At 44.0% G+C, this 13,713-nt stretch overlaps 1 protein-coding gene across 6 annotated transcripts in view; it reads right to left on the bottom strand.

Annotated features, from left to right (window-relative positions):
• LOC118388227 (cAMP-specific 3',5'-cyclic phosphodiesterase 4D-like) overlaps positions 1-13,713 on the bottom strand; it is a 177,864-nt gene that overhangs the window by 4,563 nt on the left and 159,588 nt on the right. For all 6 annotated transcript variants that reach the window (XM_052528059.1, XM_035777065.2, XM_035777074.2 and 3 more), the window contains 6 exons: positions 11,310-11,482; positions 10,473-10,571; positions 10,127-10,291; positions 8,158-8,257; positions 7,814-7,968; positions 5,340-5,462 (listed from right to left, as the gene is read on the bottom strand). In XM_052528059.1, coding sequence (XP_052384019.1) covers positions 5,340-5,462; positions 7,814-7,968; positions 8,158-8,257; positions 10,127-10,291; positions 10,473-10,571; positions 11,310-11,482 — 815 coding nt within the window. The remainder of the gene's footprint in view (positions 1-5,339; positions 5,463-7,813; positions 7,969-8,157; positions 8,258-10,126; positions 10,292-10,472; positions 10,572-11,309; positions 11,483-13,713) is intronic.

The following is a 13,713-nucleotide window of genomic DNA, read 5'->3' as shown; positions in this document are numbered from 1 at the left end:
TTTCTGATGTATCAAATACTTATGTCATGCAATAAAATGCAAATTAATGACTTAAAAATCATACAATGTGATTTTCTGGATTTTAGTTTTAGATTCCATTCCACAGTTGAAGTGTACCTATGATAAAAAAAATTACAGACCTCTACATGCTTTGTAAGTAGGAAAACCTGCAAAATCGGCAGTGTATCAAATACTTGTTCTCTCCACTGTATATTGATTTGTTTAACACTTTTTTGGTTACTACATGATTCCACATGTGCTATTTCATAGATTTGATGTCTTCACTATTATTCTACAATGTAGAAAATAGTAAAAAGAAAGAAAAACCCTTGAATGAGTAGGTGTTCTAAAACTTTTGACTTTTGTCATTTCTACTTCAGGCATTTATGTAGAAACCTATATATATATATAGGTTTCTATATATATATATATGTGGACACCCCTTCAAATTAGTGGATTCGTCTATTTCAGCCACACCTTTTGCTGACAGGCATATAAAAGCGAGCACAGCCATGCAATCTCCATAGACAAACATTGTCAGTAGAATGGCCTTACTGAAGAGCTCAATGACTTTCAACGTGGCACCATCATAGGAGGACACCTTTCCAACAAGTCAGTTAGTCATATTTCTGCTCCGTTAGACCTGCACCGGTCAACTGTAAGTGTTGTTATTGTGAAGTGGAGACGTCTAGGAGCAACAATGGCTCAGCCGCAAAGTGGTAGGCAACACAACCTCACAGAACGGGACCGCCAAGGGCTGAAGCTCGCAGCGCATAAAAATTGTCTGTCCTTGGTTGGAACACACACTAATGTGTTCCAAACTGCCTCTTGAAGCAATGTCAGCACAAGAACTGTTCATCGGGAGCTTCATGAAATGGGTTTCCATTACCGAGCAGCAGCACATAAGCCTAAGATCACCATGTGCAATGGCACAAAGTGGTGTAAAGCTCGCCGCCATTGGAATTTGGTGCAGTGGAAACACGTTCTCTGGAGTGATGACTCACGTGTCAACATCTAGCACGCTACCTGCCCGAAAAGGAGTGCAAGCTTTCATCGTTGCCGTTTCTACAGAAGTGTTTGGCGATAGACTAGGAATGCCTTGAAGATCGACCAGTCATTCGTGATCGACCGGTTATCAAAGTTTGAGCTTTGAAATAAACTCAGCAAAAAAAGAAACGTCCCTTTTTCAGGACCCTGTCATTCAAAGATAATTCTTAAAAATCCAAATAACTTCACAGATCTTTATTGTAAAGGCTTTAAACACGGTTTCCCATGCTTGTTCAATATACCATAAACAATTAATGAACATGCACCTGGTCGTTAACATGAACATGCACATGGTCATTAAGACACTAACAGCTTACAGAGGTAGGCAATTAAGGTCACAGTGATGAAAACTTAGGACAGTAAAGAGGCCTTTCTACTGACTCTGAAAAACACCAAAAGAAAGATTCCCAGGGTCATCTGCGTGAACGTGCCATAGGCATGCTGCATGGAGGCATGAGGACTGCAGATGTGGTCAGGGCAATAAATTGTAATGTCCGTACTGTGAGATGCCTAAGACAGCGCTACAGGGAGACAGGACGGACAGCTGATCATCCTCTCAGTGGCAGACCATGTGTAACAACACCTGCACAGGATCAGTACATCTGAACATCACACCTGCGGGACAGGTACAGGATGGCAACAACAACTGCCCGAGTTACACCAGGATGCACAATCCTTCCATCAGTGCTCAGACTGTTCGCAATAGGCTGAGAGAGGCTGGACTGAGGGCTTGTAGGTCTGTTGTAAGGCAGGTCCTCACCAGACACCCCCGCAACAACGTTGCCTATGGTCACAAACCCACCGTCATTGGACTAGACAGGACTGGCGGTTTTGTCTTACATTACATTACATTTAAGTCATTTAGCAGACGCTCTTATCCAGAGCGACTTACAAATTGGTGCATTCACCTTATGACATCCAGTGGAACAGCCACTTTACAATAGTGCATCTAAATCTTTTAAGAGGGGGGGGGGTGAGAAGGATTACTTTATCCTATCCTAGGTATTCCTTAAAGAGGTGGGGTTTCAGGTGTCTCCGGAAGGTGGTGATTGACTCCGCTGTCCTGGCGTCGTGAGGGAGTGTGTTCCACCATTGGGGAGCCAGAGCAGCGAACAGTTTTGACTGGGCTGAGCGGGAACTGTACTTCCTCAGTGGTAGGGAGGCGAGCAGGCCAGAGGTGGATGAACGCAGTGCCCTTGTTTGGGTGTAGGGCCTGATCAGAGCCTGGAGGTACTGAGGTGCCGTTCCCCTCACAGCTCCGTAGGCAAGCACCATGGTCTTGTAGCGGATGCGAGCTTCAACTGGAAGCCAGTGGAGAGAGCGGAGGAGCGGGGTGACGTGAGAGAACTTGGGAAGGTTGAACACCAGACGGGCTGCGGCGTTCTGGATGAGTTGTAGGGGTTTAATGGCACAGGCAGGGAGCCCAGCCAACAGCGAGTTGCAGTAATCCAGACGGGAGATGACAAGTGCCTGGATTAGGACCTGCGCCGCTTCCTGTGTGAGGCAGGGTCGTACTCTGCGGATGTTGTAGAGCATGAACCTACAGGAACGGGCCACCGCCTTGATGTTAGTCTTACCAGGGGTGATGGTCGGATTTGCGTTTATCGTCGAAGGAATGAGCGTTACACCGAGGCCTGTACCCTGGAGCGAGATGGATTTGGAGGTGGAGGGTCCGTCATGGTCTGGGGGCAGTGTGTCACAGCATAATCAGACTGAGCTTGATGTCATTGCAGGCAATCCCAATGCTGTGCGTTTACAGGGAAGACATCCTCCTCCCTCATGTGGTACCCTTACTGCAGGCTCATATTGACATGACCCTCCAGCATGACAATGCCACCAGCTATACTGCTCATTCTGTGCATGATTTCCTGTAAGAAAGGAATGTCAGTGTTCTGCCATGGCCAGCGAAGAGCCCGGATCCCATTGAGCACGTCTGGGACCTGTTGGATCGGAGGGTGAGGGCTAGGGCCATTCCCCCCAGAAATGTCCGGGAACTTGCAGGTGCCTTGGTGGAAGTGTGGGGTAACATCTCACAGCAAGAACTGGCAAATCTGGTGCAGTCCATGAAGAGGAGATGCATTGCAGTACTTAATGCAGCTGGTGGCCACACCAGATACTGACTGTTACTTTTGATTTTGACACCCCCTTTATTCAGGGAAAACATTCCAGTTCTGTTAATCACATGTCTGTGGAACTTGTTCAGTTTTTGTCTCAGTTTTTGAATCTTGTTATGTTCATTGAAATACATGTTAAGTTTGCTGAAAATAAACACAGTTGACAGTGAGAGGACGTTTATTTTTTTGCTGAGTTTATAACATGGTCTGAGAATAACAATATTGGCGGGCCAGGCATATAGCCAATATGCTGTGATAATGTAGTAGACCTACCGCACAAACCTCATTCCTACAAAACTGTAGGTTAATGTTACATTTTTTAAGTCATGCGAAAGTGAACTGCATTGGGATCAGTTGTCACCAACCTTTTCTAAGTGATTGATAGTTGGTATTCAGCAGTCTTAAAAGTATGCCTTATTTACTTTGAAGAACTACTATAAAAGTGATTTTGTCAGACAGCATAGGCAGCAGGTCTATATAGATTATTTGATGACTTTGAATGAAATATTATATTAATTATTTGAGTAAAACTAATGTTGTATATGCAACAACTGAAATATTTTATTAAAGTAAAGTGAATAAATGATGGTTAATAAATGCTAAGTAGCAATGGGCAGCCACTACCATCATGGAACTTGTTTTAATTGTTTTATTCTGTGTTGTTGCAGCATTCAGCCCACATAAAGCATTGTGCAATTAATAAAAAAAATTAAAAACAACATTTTAAAAAACTTGGTGATATTATAATAATCTAACCAAAACCGAACCGAACTCAAAAATCAAAAATTGCTCAGCACTAGTCAGGGGCGGACTTAGTGATTTAGAGGCCCCATGCTGAGGCACCCCCATGTCTATTCAACAAAAGCCGGCTTTAAAAAGAGCCGGCTTTATTTAGGTGAATGGAGCAGAATGAAAAGCCTAACTGAAAACACTTGAAATGTCCTTCACGAGTAACGGTTTTGTATCACCACATACTGTAGAACAGGGGTGGTCAATCATTTTGTCTCGAGCCACATCGGGTTGTCAGAATTCAACAGCGGGCCGCACAATTTTTTTTCCAGATAGATTTGTTAGTCAAAAGAACATTTGCAGGCCATAAAAGGGCAGTTATTTTAAAACAGGCTTATACAGTGTCCTTTATCATTTCAACATACTTTCTATCTCATTTTAGGGATGCACTGATGTGGAAATTCTGGGGCCAATACCTGATGTGATATTTTCATTGGAATATCGACCTTTTTCTCCCCAATTTCGTGGTATCCAATTGGTAGTTACAGTCTTGTCTCATCGCTGCAACTTGGACTCGGTAGAGGCGAAGGTCGAGAGCCGTGTCCTCAGGATCACAACCCAACCAAGCCACACTGCTTCTTGACACAATGCCCACTTAACCCACTTAGCCAGCTGCACCAATGTGTCGGAGGAATCATCGTACACCTGGCGACCATGTCAGTGTGCACTACGCCCGGCCCGCCACAGGAGTCACTAGTGCATGACGGGACAAGGACATCCCTGCCGGCCAAACCCTTCCCTAACCCGGACGACGCTGGCCCAATTGTGTGCCTCCCCATGGGTCTCCCGGTCGCGGCCGGCTGCGACGGAGCCTGGACTCGAACCCAGACTCTCTAGTGGCACCGCTAGCACTGCGTTGCAGTGTCTTAGACCACTGCGCCACTCGGGAGGTCTACATTTGATGGCCTTTTTAACCATTCTAGCACATATACAAACTACAACCAATTTTCAGAAAATATGTTAAATTAGTTGAATATGAGAAAGGTGTACATTTTTATTTGCAAAAAAATGAGTGAAATGCATCGTAAAGTTATGCTAATGGAATGTTCGGGAAAATCTAATCATGGTAATAATGGGTGTAGAAAGAAAAGATATGCATTGGTTTTCAATTGTGCTTTTCTCACAGTCCCTTCTAATGTGTCCTTCCAGCTTAATGAGTTTAGTAGAGGAAAATAGAAAGAGTCTTAGCTTTCAGGAATTGGGTCATAACAGCTAATAGACCCAAGTGTTCAAAAGTTAAGATAACAGAGAAATGATGTATTATTAAACAAATTGATGCCAAGTTCAGAAGAACCCTAATGATATGAGGCCCTGGGCAATTGCCTGAGTTGCCTAATGGTAAGTCCACCACTGCCTGTGGCGTCTACTAATCTAGGAATGACCTCTGACCTGGATGCGGTCTGAGTAGTTGTCCAGCAGCAGCACTCCCAGACTGGTCACCTTCTTGGTCTCCACCATGGTCTTCAGGTCAGCCAGGAAGTTCATGTGCTTGGACATGTCAGTGGCCAACACCTGCAGAGGACAATACCCATTGATCACACTTACTTCAGTCACTAATTCCAATGGCTCAGTGGGTTAGAGCATGGTGCTGCACATCCAGGTTTGTGTTGTGGGTTTGATTCCCATATGGGCCACATGCTGAATATACCGAGTGTACAAAACATTAGGAACACCTTTCTAATATTGAGTTGCAGCCCCTTTTGGCCTCAGAACAGCCTCAATTTGTCAGGGCATCAAACCAAATCTTATTTGTCACATACACATGGTTAGCAGATGTGTAGCGAAATGCTTGTGCTTCTAGTTCCGACAATGCAGTAATATCTAACAAGTAATCTAACATAACAATTTCACAACTACCTTATACACACACAAGTGTAAAGGAATTAATGCACATAAAAATATGTGAATGAGTGATGGCCGAAAAGCATAGGCAAGATGCAGTAGATGGTATAGAGTACAGTATATACATATGAGATGAGTAATGTAGGGTATGTAAACATTATATAAAGTGGCATTGTTTAAAGTGGCTAGAAATACATGTATTACATCAAGATGGCAAGATGCAGTAGATGGTTTAGAGTACAGTATATACATATGAGATGAGTAATGTAAACATTATATAAAGAGGCATTGTTTAAAGTGGCTAGTGATACATTTATTACATATATTTTCCATTATTAAATGACTAGAGTTTAGTCAGTATGTTGGCAGCAGCCACTCAATGTTAGTGATGGCTGTTTAACAGTCTGATGGCCTTGAGATAGAAGCTGTTTTTCAGTCTCTCGGTCCCAGCTTTGATGCACCTGTACTGACCTCTCCTTCTGGCTGATAGCGGGGTGAACAGGCAATGGCTCAGGTGGTTGTTGTCCTTGATTATCTTTTTGGCCTTCCTGTGACATTGGGTGGTGTAGGTGTCCTGGAGGGCAGGTAGTTTGCTCCAGGTGATGCGTTGTGCAGACCTCACTACCCTCTGGAGAGCCTTATGGGCGGAGCAGTTGCCATACCAGGCGGTGATACAGTCCGACAGGATGCTCTCGATTGTGCATCTGTAAAAGTTTGCGAGTGTTTTTCGTGACAAGCTGAATTTCTTCAGCCTCCTGAGGTTGAAGAGGCGCTGCTGCGCCTTCTTCACCACGCTGTCTGTATGGGTGGACCATTTCAGTTTGTCCGTGATGTGTACGCCGAGGAACTTAAAACTTTCCATCCTCTCCACTACTGTCCCATCGATGTGGATAGGGGGCTGCTCCCTCTGCTTTTTCCTGAAGTCCATGATCATCTCCTTTGATTTGTTGACATTGAGTGTGAGGTTATTTTCCTGACACCGCACTCCGAGGGCCCTCACCTCCTCCCCGTAGGCCGTCTCGTCGTTGTTGGTAATCAAGCCTACCACTGTAGTGTCGTCTGCAAACTTGGGAATTGAGTTGGAGGCGTGCATGGCCACGCAGTCGTGGGTGAACAGGGAGTACAGGAGAGGGCTGAGAACGCACCCTTGTGGGGCCCCAGTGTTGAGGATCAGCGGGGTGGAGATGTTGTTACATACCCTCACCACCTGGGGGCGGCCCGTCAGGAAGTCCAGGACCCAGTTGCACAGGGCATGGTCGAGACCCAGGATCTCTCGAGCTTAATGACGAGTTTGGAGGGTACTATGGTGTTAAATGCTGAGCTGTAGTGATGAACAGCATTCTTACATAGGTATTCCTCTTGTCCAGATGTGTTAAGGCAGTGTGTAGTGTGATTGCGATTGCGTCTTCTGTGGACCTTTTGGGGCGGTAAGCAAATTGAAGTGGGTCTAGGGTGTCAGGTAGGGTGGAGGTGATATGGTCCTTGACTAGTCTCTCAAAGCACTTCATGATGACAGAAGTGAGTGCTATGGGGAGGGGTAGTCATTTAGCCCAGTTACCTTAGCTTTCTTGGGACCATGGTGGCCCTCTTGAAGCACTCAAACCGGTGTACCTGGCACCTACTGCCATACCCCGTTCAAAGGCCCTTAAATATTTTGTCTTGTCCATTCACCCTCTGACTGGCATACACAATCTATATCTCAAGGCATAAACATCCTTCTCTAACCTGTCTCCTCCTCTTCATCTATACTGATTGAAGTGGATTTAACAGGTGACATGAATAAGGGATCATATCTTTCACCTTGATTCACCTGGTCAGTCAATGTCATGGAACGAGTAAGTTCCTAATGTTTTGTGTGTGTTAAATGTACCGTTAAGTGACTTTGGGAAAAAGGTTTTGCTAAATGGCCATGTTATTATGATGTTAGCTAATTCATTATCATGTTTAACTATGATAACAGAGAGTTGTGTAGATATAATGTTATTTATATCTGATTCCAATTCATTCAGTCAGTGTCTCACCATGTCGATGACCATCTTCCTGAGGGACTGTCCCTGTTTCTTGCTGAGGCTCTGGAAGATGTCACAGTTGTCCTCCTGCAGCAGCTTGAAGCCCACGGCCAGGTGGTGGTTCTCCAGGACAGAGGCGTCGTTGTACATCAGAGCCAGCTCAGAGTCTACAGTAGGAACACCCACAACTATAGTAAAGCAACAACAATTCCAAGGCACTCCTGTATTCAGTGATGTAACGCCTTACAGATGCTATAATGTAGTCTTCACAGTAGTAGATCCAAGGCACATTTTGCGCCAAAAGACATATCCTTTATATCTAATCAGTGAGATTGCTAGTGAGGGATGGAACTGACTTGTGTTGATGAGGAACTGGTTGGACACTCCGGGGTGATCCACGTCATGTATGGCACTGCTAAACAGAGCAGCCATGATCTCCAGGTCAGTGAAGACAGCCTGAAAACAATCAACACACACTTTTGTGTTACTACTACTGTTAAGTGTATGTTAAGTGCCTAGTTAAATAAAGGTTAAAAAAAACAAGTGTTACTAAGTACACTGCTAAAAAAAATAAAGGGAACACTTAAACACAACACAATGTAACTCCAAGTCAATCACACTGTGAAATCAAACTGTTCACTTAGGAAGCAACACTCATTGACAATACATTTTACATGCTGTTGTGCAAATGGAATAGACCACAGGTGGAAATTATAGGCAATTAGCAAGACACCCCCAATAAAGGAGTGGTTCTGCAGGTGGTGACCACAGACCACTTCTCAGTTCCTATGCTTCCTGGCTGATGTTTTGGTCACTTTTGAATGCTGGCGGTGCTTTCACTCTAGTGGTAGCATGAGACGGAGTCTACAACCAACACAAGTGGCTCAGGTAGTGCAGCTCATCCAGGATGGCACATCAATGCGAGCTATGGCAAGAAGGTTTGCTGTGTCTGTCAGCGTAGTGTCCAGAGCATGGAGGCGCTACCAGGAGACAGGCCAGTACATCAGGAGACGTGGAGGAGGCCGTAGGAGGGCAACAACCCAGCAGCAGGACCGCTACCTCCGCCTTTGTGCAAGGAGGAGCAGGAGGAGCACTGTCAGAACCCTGCAAAATTACCTCTAGCAGGCCACAAATGTGCATGTGTCTGCTCAAAGGGTCAGAAACAGACTCCATGAGGGTGGTTTGAGGGCCCGACCTTCACAGGTGGGGGTTGTGCTTACAGCCCAACACAGTGCAGGATGTTTGGCATTTGTCAGAGAACACCAAGATTGGCAAATTCGCCACTGGCGCCCTGTGCTCTTCACAGATGAAAGCAGGTTCACACTGAGCACATGTGACAGACGTGACAGAGTCTGGAGACGCCGTGGAGAACCTTCTGCTGCCTGCAACATCCTCCAGCATGACCGGTTTGGCGGTGGGTAAGACATGGTGTGGGGTGGCATTTCTTTGGGGGGCCGCACAGCCCTCCATGTGTTCGCCAGAGGTAGCCTGACTGCCATTAGGTACCGAGATGAGATCCTCAGATCCCTTGTGTGACCATATGCTGGTGCGGTTGGCCCTGGGTTCCTCCTAATGGCAAGACAATGCTAGACCTCATGTGGCTGGAGTGTGTCAGCAGTTCCTGCAAGAGGAAGGCATTGATGCTATGGACTGCCCCGCCCGTTCCCCAGACCTGAATCCAATTGAGCACATCTGGGACATCATGTCTCGCTCCATCCACCAACTCCACGTTGCACCACAGACTGTCCAGGAGTTGGCGGATGCTTTAGTCCAGGTCTGGGAGGAGATCCCTCAGGAGACCATCCGCCACCTCATCAGGAGCATGCCCAGGCGTTGTAGGGAGGTCATACAGGCACGTGGAGGCCACACACACTACTGAGCCTCATTTTACCTTGTTTTAAGGACATTACCATTATCAAAGTTGGATCAGCCTGTAGTGTGGTTTTCCACTTTAATTTTGAGTGTGACTCCAAATCCAGACCTCCATGGGTTGATCAATTTGATTTCCATTGATCATTTTTGTGTGATTTTGTTGTCAGCACATTCAACTATGTCAAGAAAAAGGTATTTCATAAGAATATTTCATTCATTCAGATCTAGGATGTGTTATTTTAGTGTTCCCTTTATTTTTTTGAGCAGTGTATTTTTTTAACCTTATCTTTACTATTAAAACCATGAACAAATGCCTTCTCCCTCAATATGCATTGATAAAGTTGATGACATCCAAAGCCATGCACAGGGCAAGTCAACTAACTGGATTAGAATATAGAATATGGCTGAACATCAATCATCCTGTAATCTTCCTCATAATGGAGCGTCGCATACCTCCAGGGCAGGGGTGGAGAGGAGGATGTGAGTGGACTGTACCACGTCGGCAGCATGGATGTTGTTGTGGTAGGCCACGTCGGTGTGGTAGTGGTCCTCCAGGGTCATCATGAAGGTGACGAAGGTGTCGGCTGGGATCTTAAAGTTCTTCAGCAGCTCTCGCTCCTGAGTTTGGGGAGCAACAGAAACCAGGCTCACAGAAGAGTAAACCAAATACGTAAGAAACATAGGGGTAAAGTATTGCAGCGAATTTCGGGGTAGCCAAGACCGGGACTCAAACACTAAGAGATTCAAACGCCTCGGTGAGAATGCTAGAAAATGCTACAAAGTAATGGGATACTCATACCTGGAAAATGGAGTACATCACCACGGTCAAAGGCCGATTCCCAGAGTATTCAGCTATCTTGAAAATATCTAGACCCCATCTGTTGATGTCTTCAAATTCCTAGAATGACAACAACATTCAGTGAGAAAAAGTCTGGCATGGCAAAAATATTTGATTTATCTAACTTTTTTAACATGCATAGCAAAATACATGAAAATGGCACAAAAAAGTCTGACTTTTTCCAATTGCGATCCTCCAGAGGGCAGATGATGTGACGAGTGATAATGCTTTATAACACGTCACTGACGGCAGTAGATTGTAACGGCATTACATAAATGACATTAAAGGTCAAGCAATAAGCATTAAAGTACAGTAACTTATCCATTCTTCACTGTAACATGGGGTAAACAAACTCAGTCGCTACGCAATACCACTCATACATTACAGTATTCGACGCTGCTATATTGTTTATGACCATTATTATTATTACCATGGGTATTTATCCTGCTAACAGCGACTTTACATGTACATTCCTTCCTCATTCCCTCCAGTACCCCTGCACATTGAAATAACGCTACTGGCACTGCACTGACCTGTATAGTATATAACTGTTTCTTTATTACTATAGTTAGTACTGTTTTACACCTGATGTATCTTGTGCATGTGACAATAAAACTTGAGACGTAATGTGTTTTTCTTCACATATAGTAATACGGTCACTAAGCAGACGTTTTTATCCAAAGGTCTGTCATCCATGCGGGAAACAAACCATTAAGCTGCCAACACCATGCTCTAACCCACTGAGCTTGGAGTGTGTTTGTGTCCGTCTGTGTAAGTGTGTGTGTGCTTGGCACCCACCGTTGCCAGTAGACCCTCATGGAGGGTGGTGACCCCAAAGCGGGGGATCTGGGTAGGGGCAAGGCTGGGGCTGAGGGCAGGTTTCTTCACCGCAACAATCTGGGACATGGGCCTCTTCTTCTTGTCCTTGTCTTTAAGAGGCCCAGACATAATCTCCACATCTTGCTGCTTTTCTACAAACACACACACAGAGACAGAGACAAAGAGACAGAGAGAGAGAGAGTTTTCTTTCAACCAATATAGGGGGACACAGTTGATAATTGTTAATATTAATAACTATAGCTAATCTAATCTTTTTTCCATCACAAATCAGGTGAGCAATCAATTAGACTAGGAATACGGCTTTGACCGATAACTCTGCAGCAAATGTAATCTCTCAACCAAGAATGATTCCTGGTAGTCAGACAGTGACAAATATAACAAGCTCTATTTTCATGTCATCCGACCATAGCACCGCCTGGAGTTTGATAAATGGCATTGGCACTTGGATTGAAACCAATGCTATGGTTCGACAACATGAAAATAGAGCTCTTGTGGTGTGGAGTTGCTTACCAAGATGACATTGAATGTTCCTGAGTGGCCTAGTTACAGTTTTGACTTAACATTGGCTTGATAATCTATGGAAAGACTTGAAAATGGCTGTCTAGCAATGATCAACAACCAACTTGACAGATCTTGAACATTTTTTAGAGAATGATGTGCAAATATTTTACAATCGAGGTGTGCAAAGCTCTTAGAGACTTATCCAGAAAGACTCACAGCTGTAATCGCTGCCAAAGGTGATTCCAACATGAATTGACCCAGGGGTGTGAATACTTACGTAAATTAGATTTCTGTATTTTATTTTCAATACATTTGGAAACGTTTCTTAAAACACGTTTTCACTTTGTCATTATTAGGCATTGTGTGTAGAAGGGTGAGGAGGAAACCTATTTAATCAATTTTGAATTCAGGCTGTAACAACAAAATATGGAATAAGTCACGAGGTATGAATAATTTCTGTAGGCACTGTATAACAAAACATTATAGAGAACTATAAACTTTGGTGAGCATCCACAACAGCGGGCAGTTTATCATTGATTGTTCTGCAGTAGCCTACACCTGTCAATCAACTGATCAACGCATTCTAATGCAGGCTGTAGGCCTATTAATAATGTGGTAGCACAGACCATTCAGTGTGTGTTCATTGTCATAGTGACAACTGCAAATTGTCCTTCGATGTAAATGTAACGAAAAAATAATGTAGAAACTCGTATTTAAATGTAGCAATTTAACAACAAATGCTGTTGAGCCTATGTATTTTTTACATCATGTTATTGCTTGCCTCGTTGCTTAAGTGGTTGGAAGTGATTTCCATTTTTCGAATGATTGTCAATTTGTTTGAATCTTCTTTTTCACTGTGCTCATCTCTCTGTATATCCTGTGCAATCATTTGCAATGCATCAGTGCAATAATGTTATCATCACTGGCCAAAGATCCCACCAACGCGCACTCCTAAGATTTCCACAACAGTTAATTTGGCCTAGACCTATTTTACATTCAGCAATCAGCAGCCCTGCTTCTCTCCACAAAAAGGCTATTGGGCATAGTTTTAAATATATTATAGCTTTTGTAGCTTATAGCTTTTCCTGGGATTTCAAGAGAAGAGGAATAGCGGAGAGGCTTGCCTCCATAAAGCCAATTGCACACGGGAACGGCTGGAAGAGAAAAAGGCTGGAGCTGTGTAGCCGAAGTAAGAAGCTAAATATTAGCTAGATAGGCCATTCATTAGCTAGATACTAGGGCTATACATATTTACCTGTCAAAGAAAAACAGGTTGACAGATTATAAAATGGCAGATCAGTGTATTCATCCAGGCCGTGTTTTGCAGTCCCCGGGCACGCAAAGCTCCACTATTGATTAGGCCTACGTTTTTTAGACAATACCATTTTCTACCTAGGCTACAACACAGTGAAATGTGGGCTTTTTTTATTGTTATCAATTGAGTACACAAGTATTGTCTAGGGCTGTAAACTGCAGCTATGTAGGCTAATTTGAATAACCACTCAAACGTTCTGGTTTGAATGCTTCATGCCAAAATTACTGCATCCAGCCTAGGCCTGATTTTGCAACCATTTGGATCAGTTATGTATCTATTCTCTACAGTTTACAAGGTCCAGAAAGGTACATTAGCAGACTAATCATTCAAGCTAATGTAGTCTAGCTTTTCCTGGGACTCCAAGAGCTAAAGACGAATAGCTGCCTGTAGCTGAAAGGACCCATGAAGACAGACTACAGAAGTGTAGCCTAAATAAATTAGCAAAATATTAGGCCTAATATTACAGTGAATAGCCTTTACCCAAAGATTTTACACAGTGAAAGTTTTTTTTTTAATCAGATAACGAAATGACAAGTAGCCTGGGAT

The sequence above is a fragment of the Oncorhynchus keta genome, chromosome 1 (genome assembly GCF_023373465.1).
Source record: "Oncorhynchus keta strain PuntledgeMale-10-30-2019 chromosome 1, Oket_V2, whole genome shotgun sequence".
NCBI classification, from domain to species: Eukaryota; Metazoa; Chordata; class Actinopteri; order Salmoniformes; family Salmonidae; genus Oncorhynchus; species Oncorhynchus keta.
This window is presented reverse-complemented; position numbering and strand designations above follow the sequence as displayed.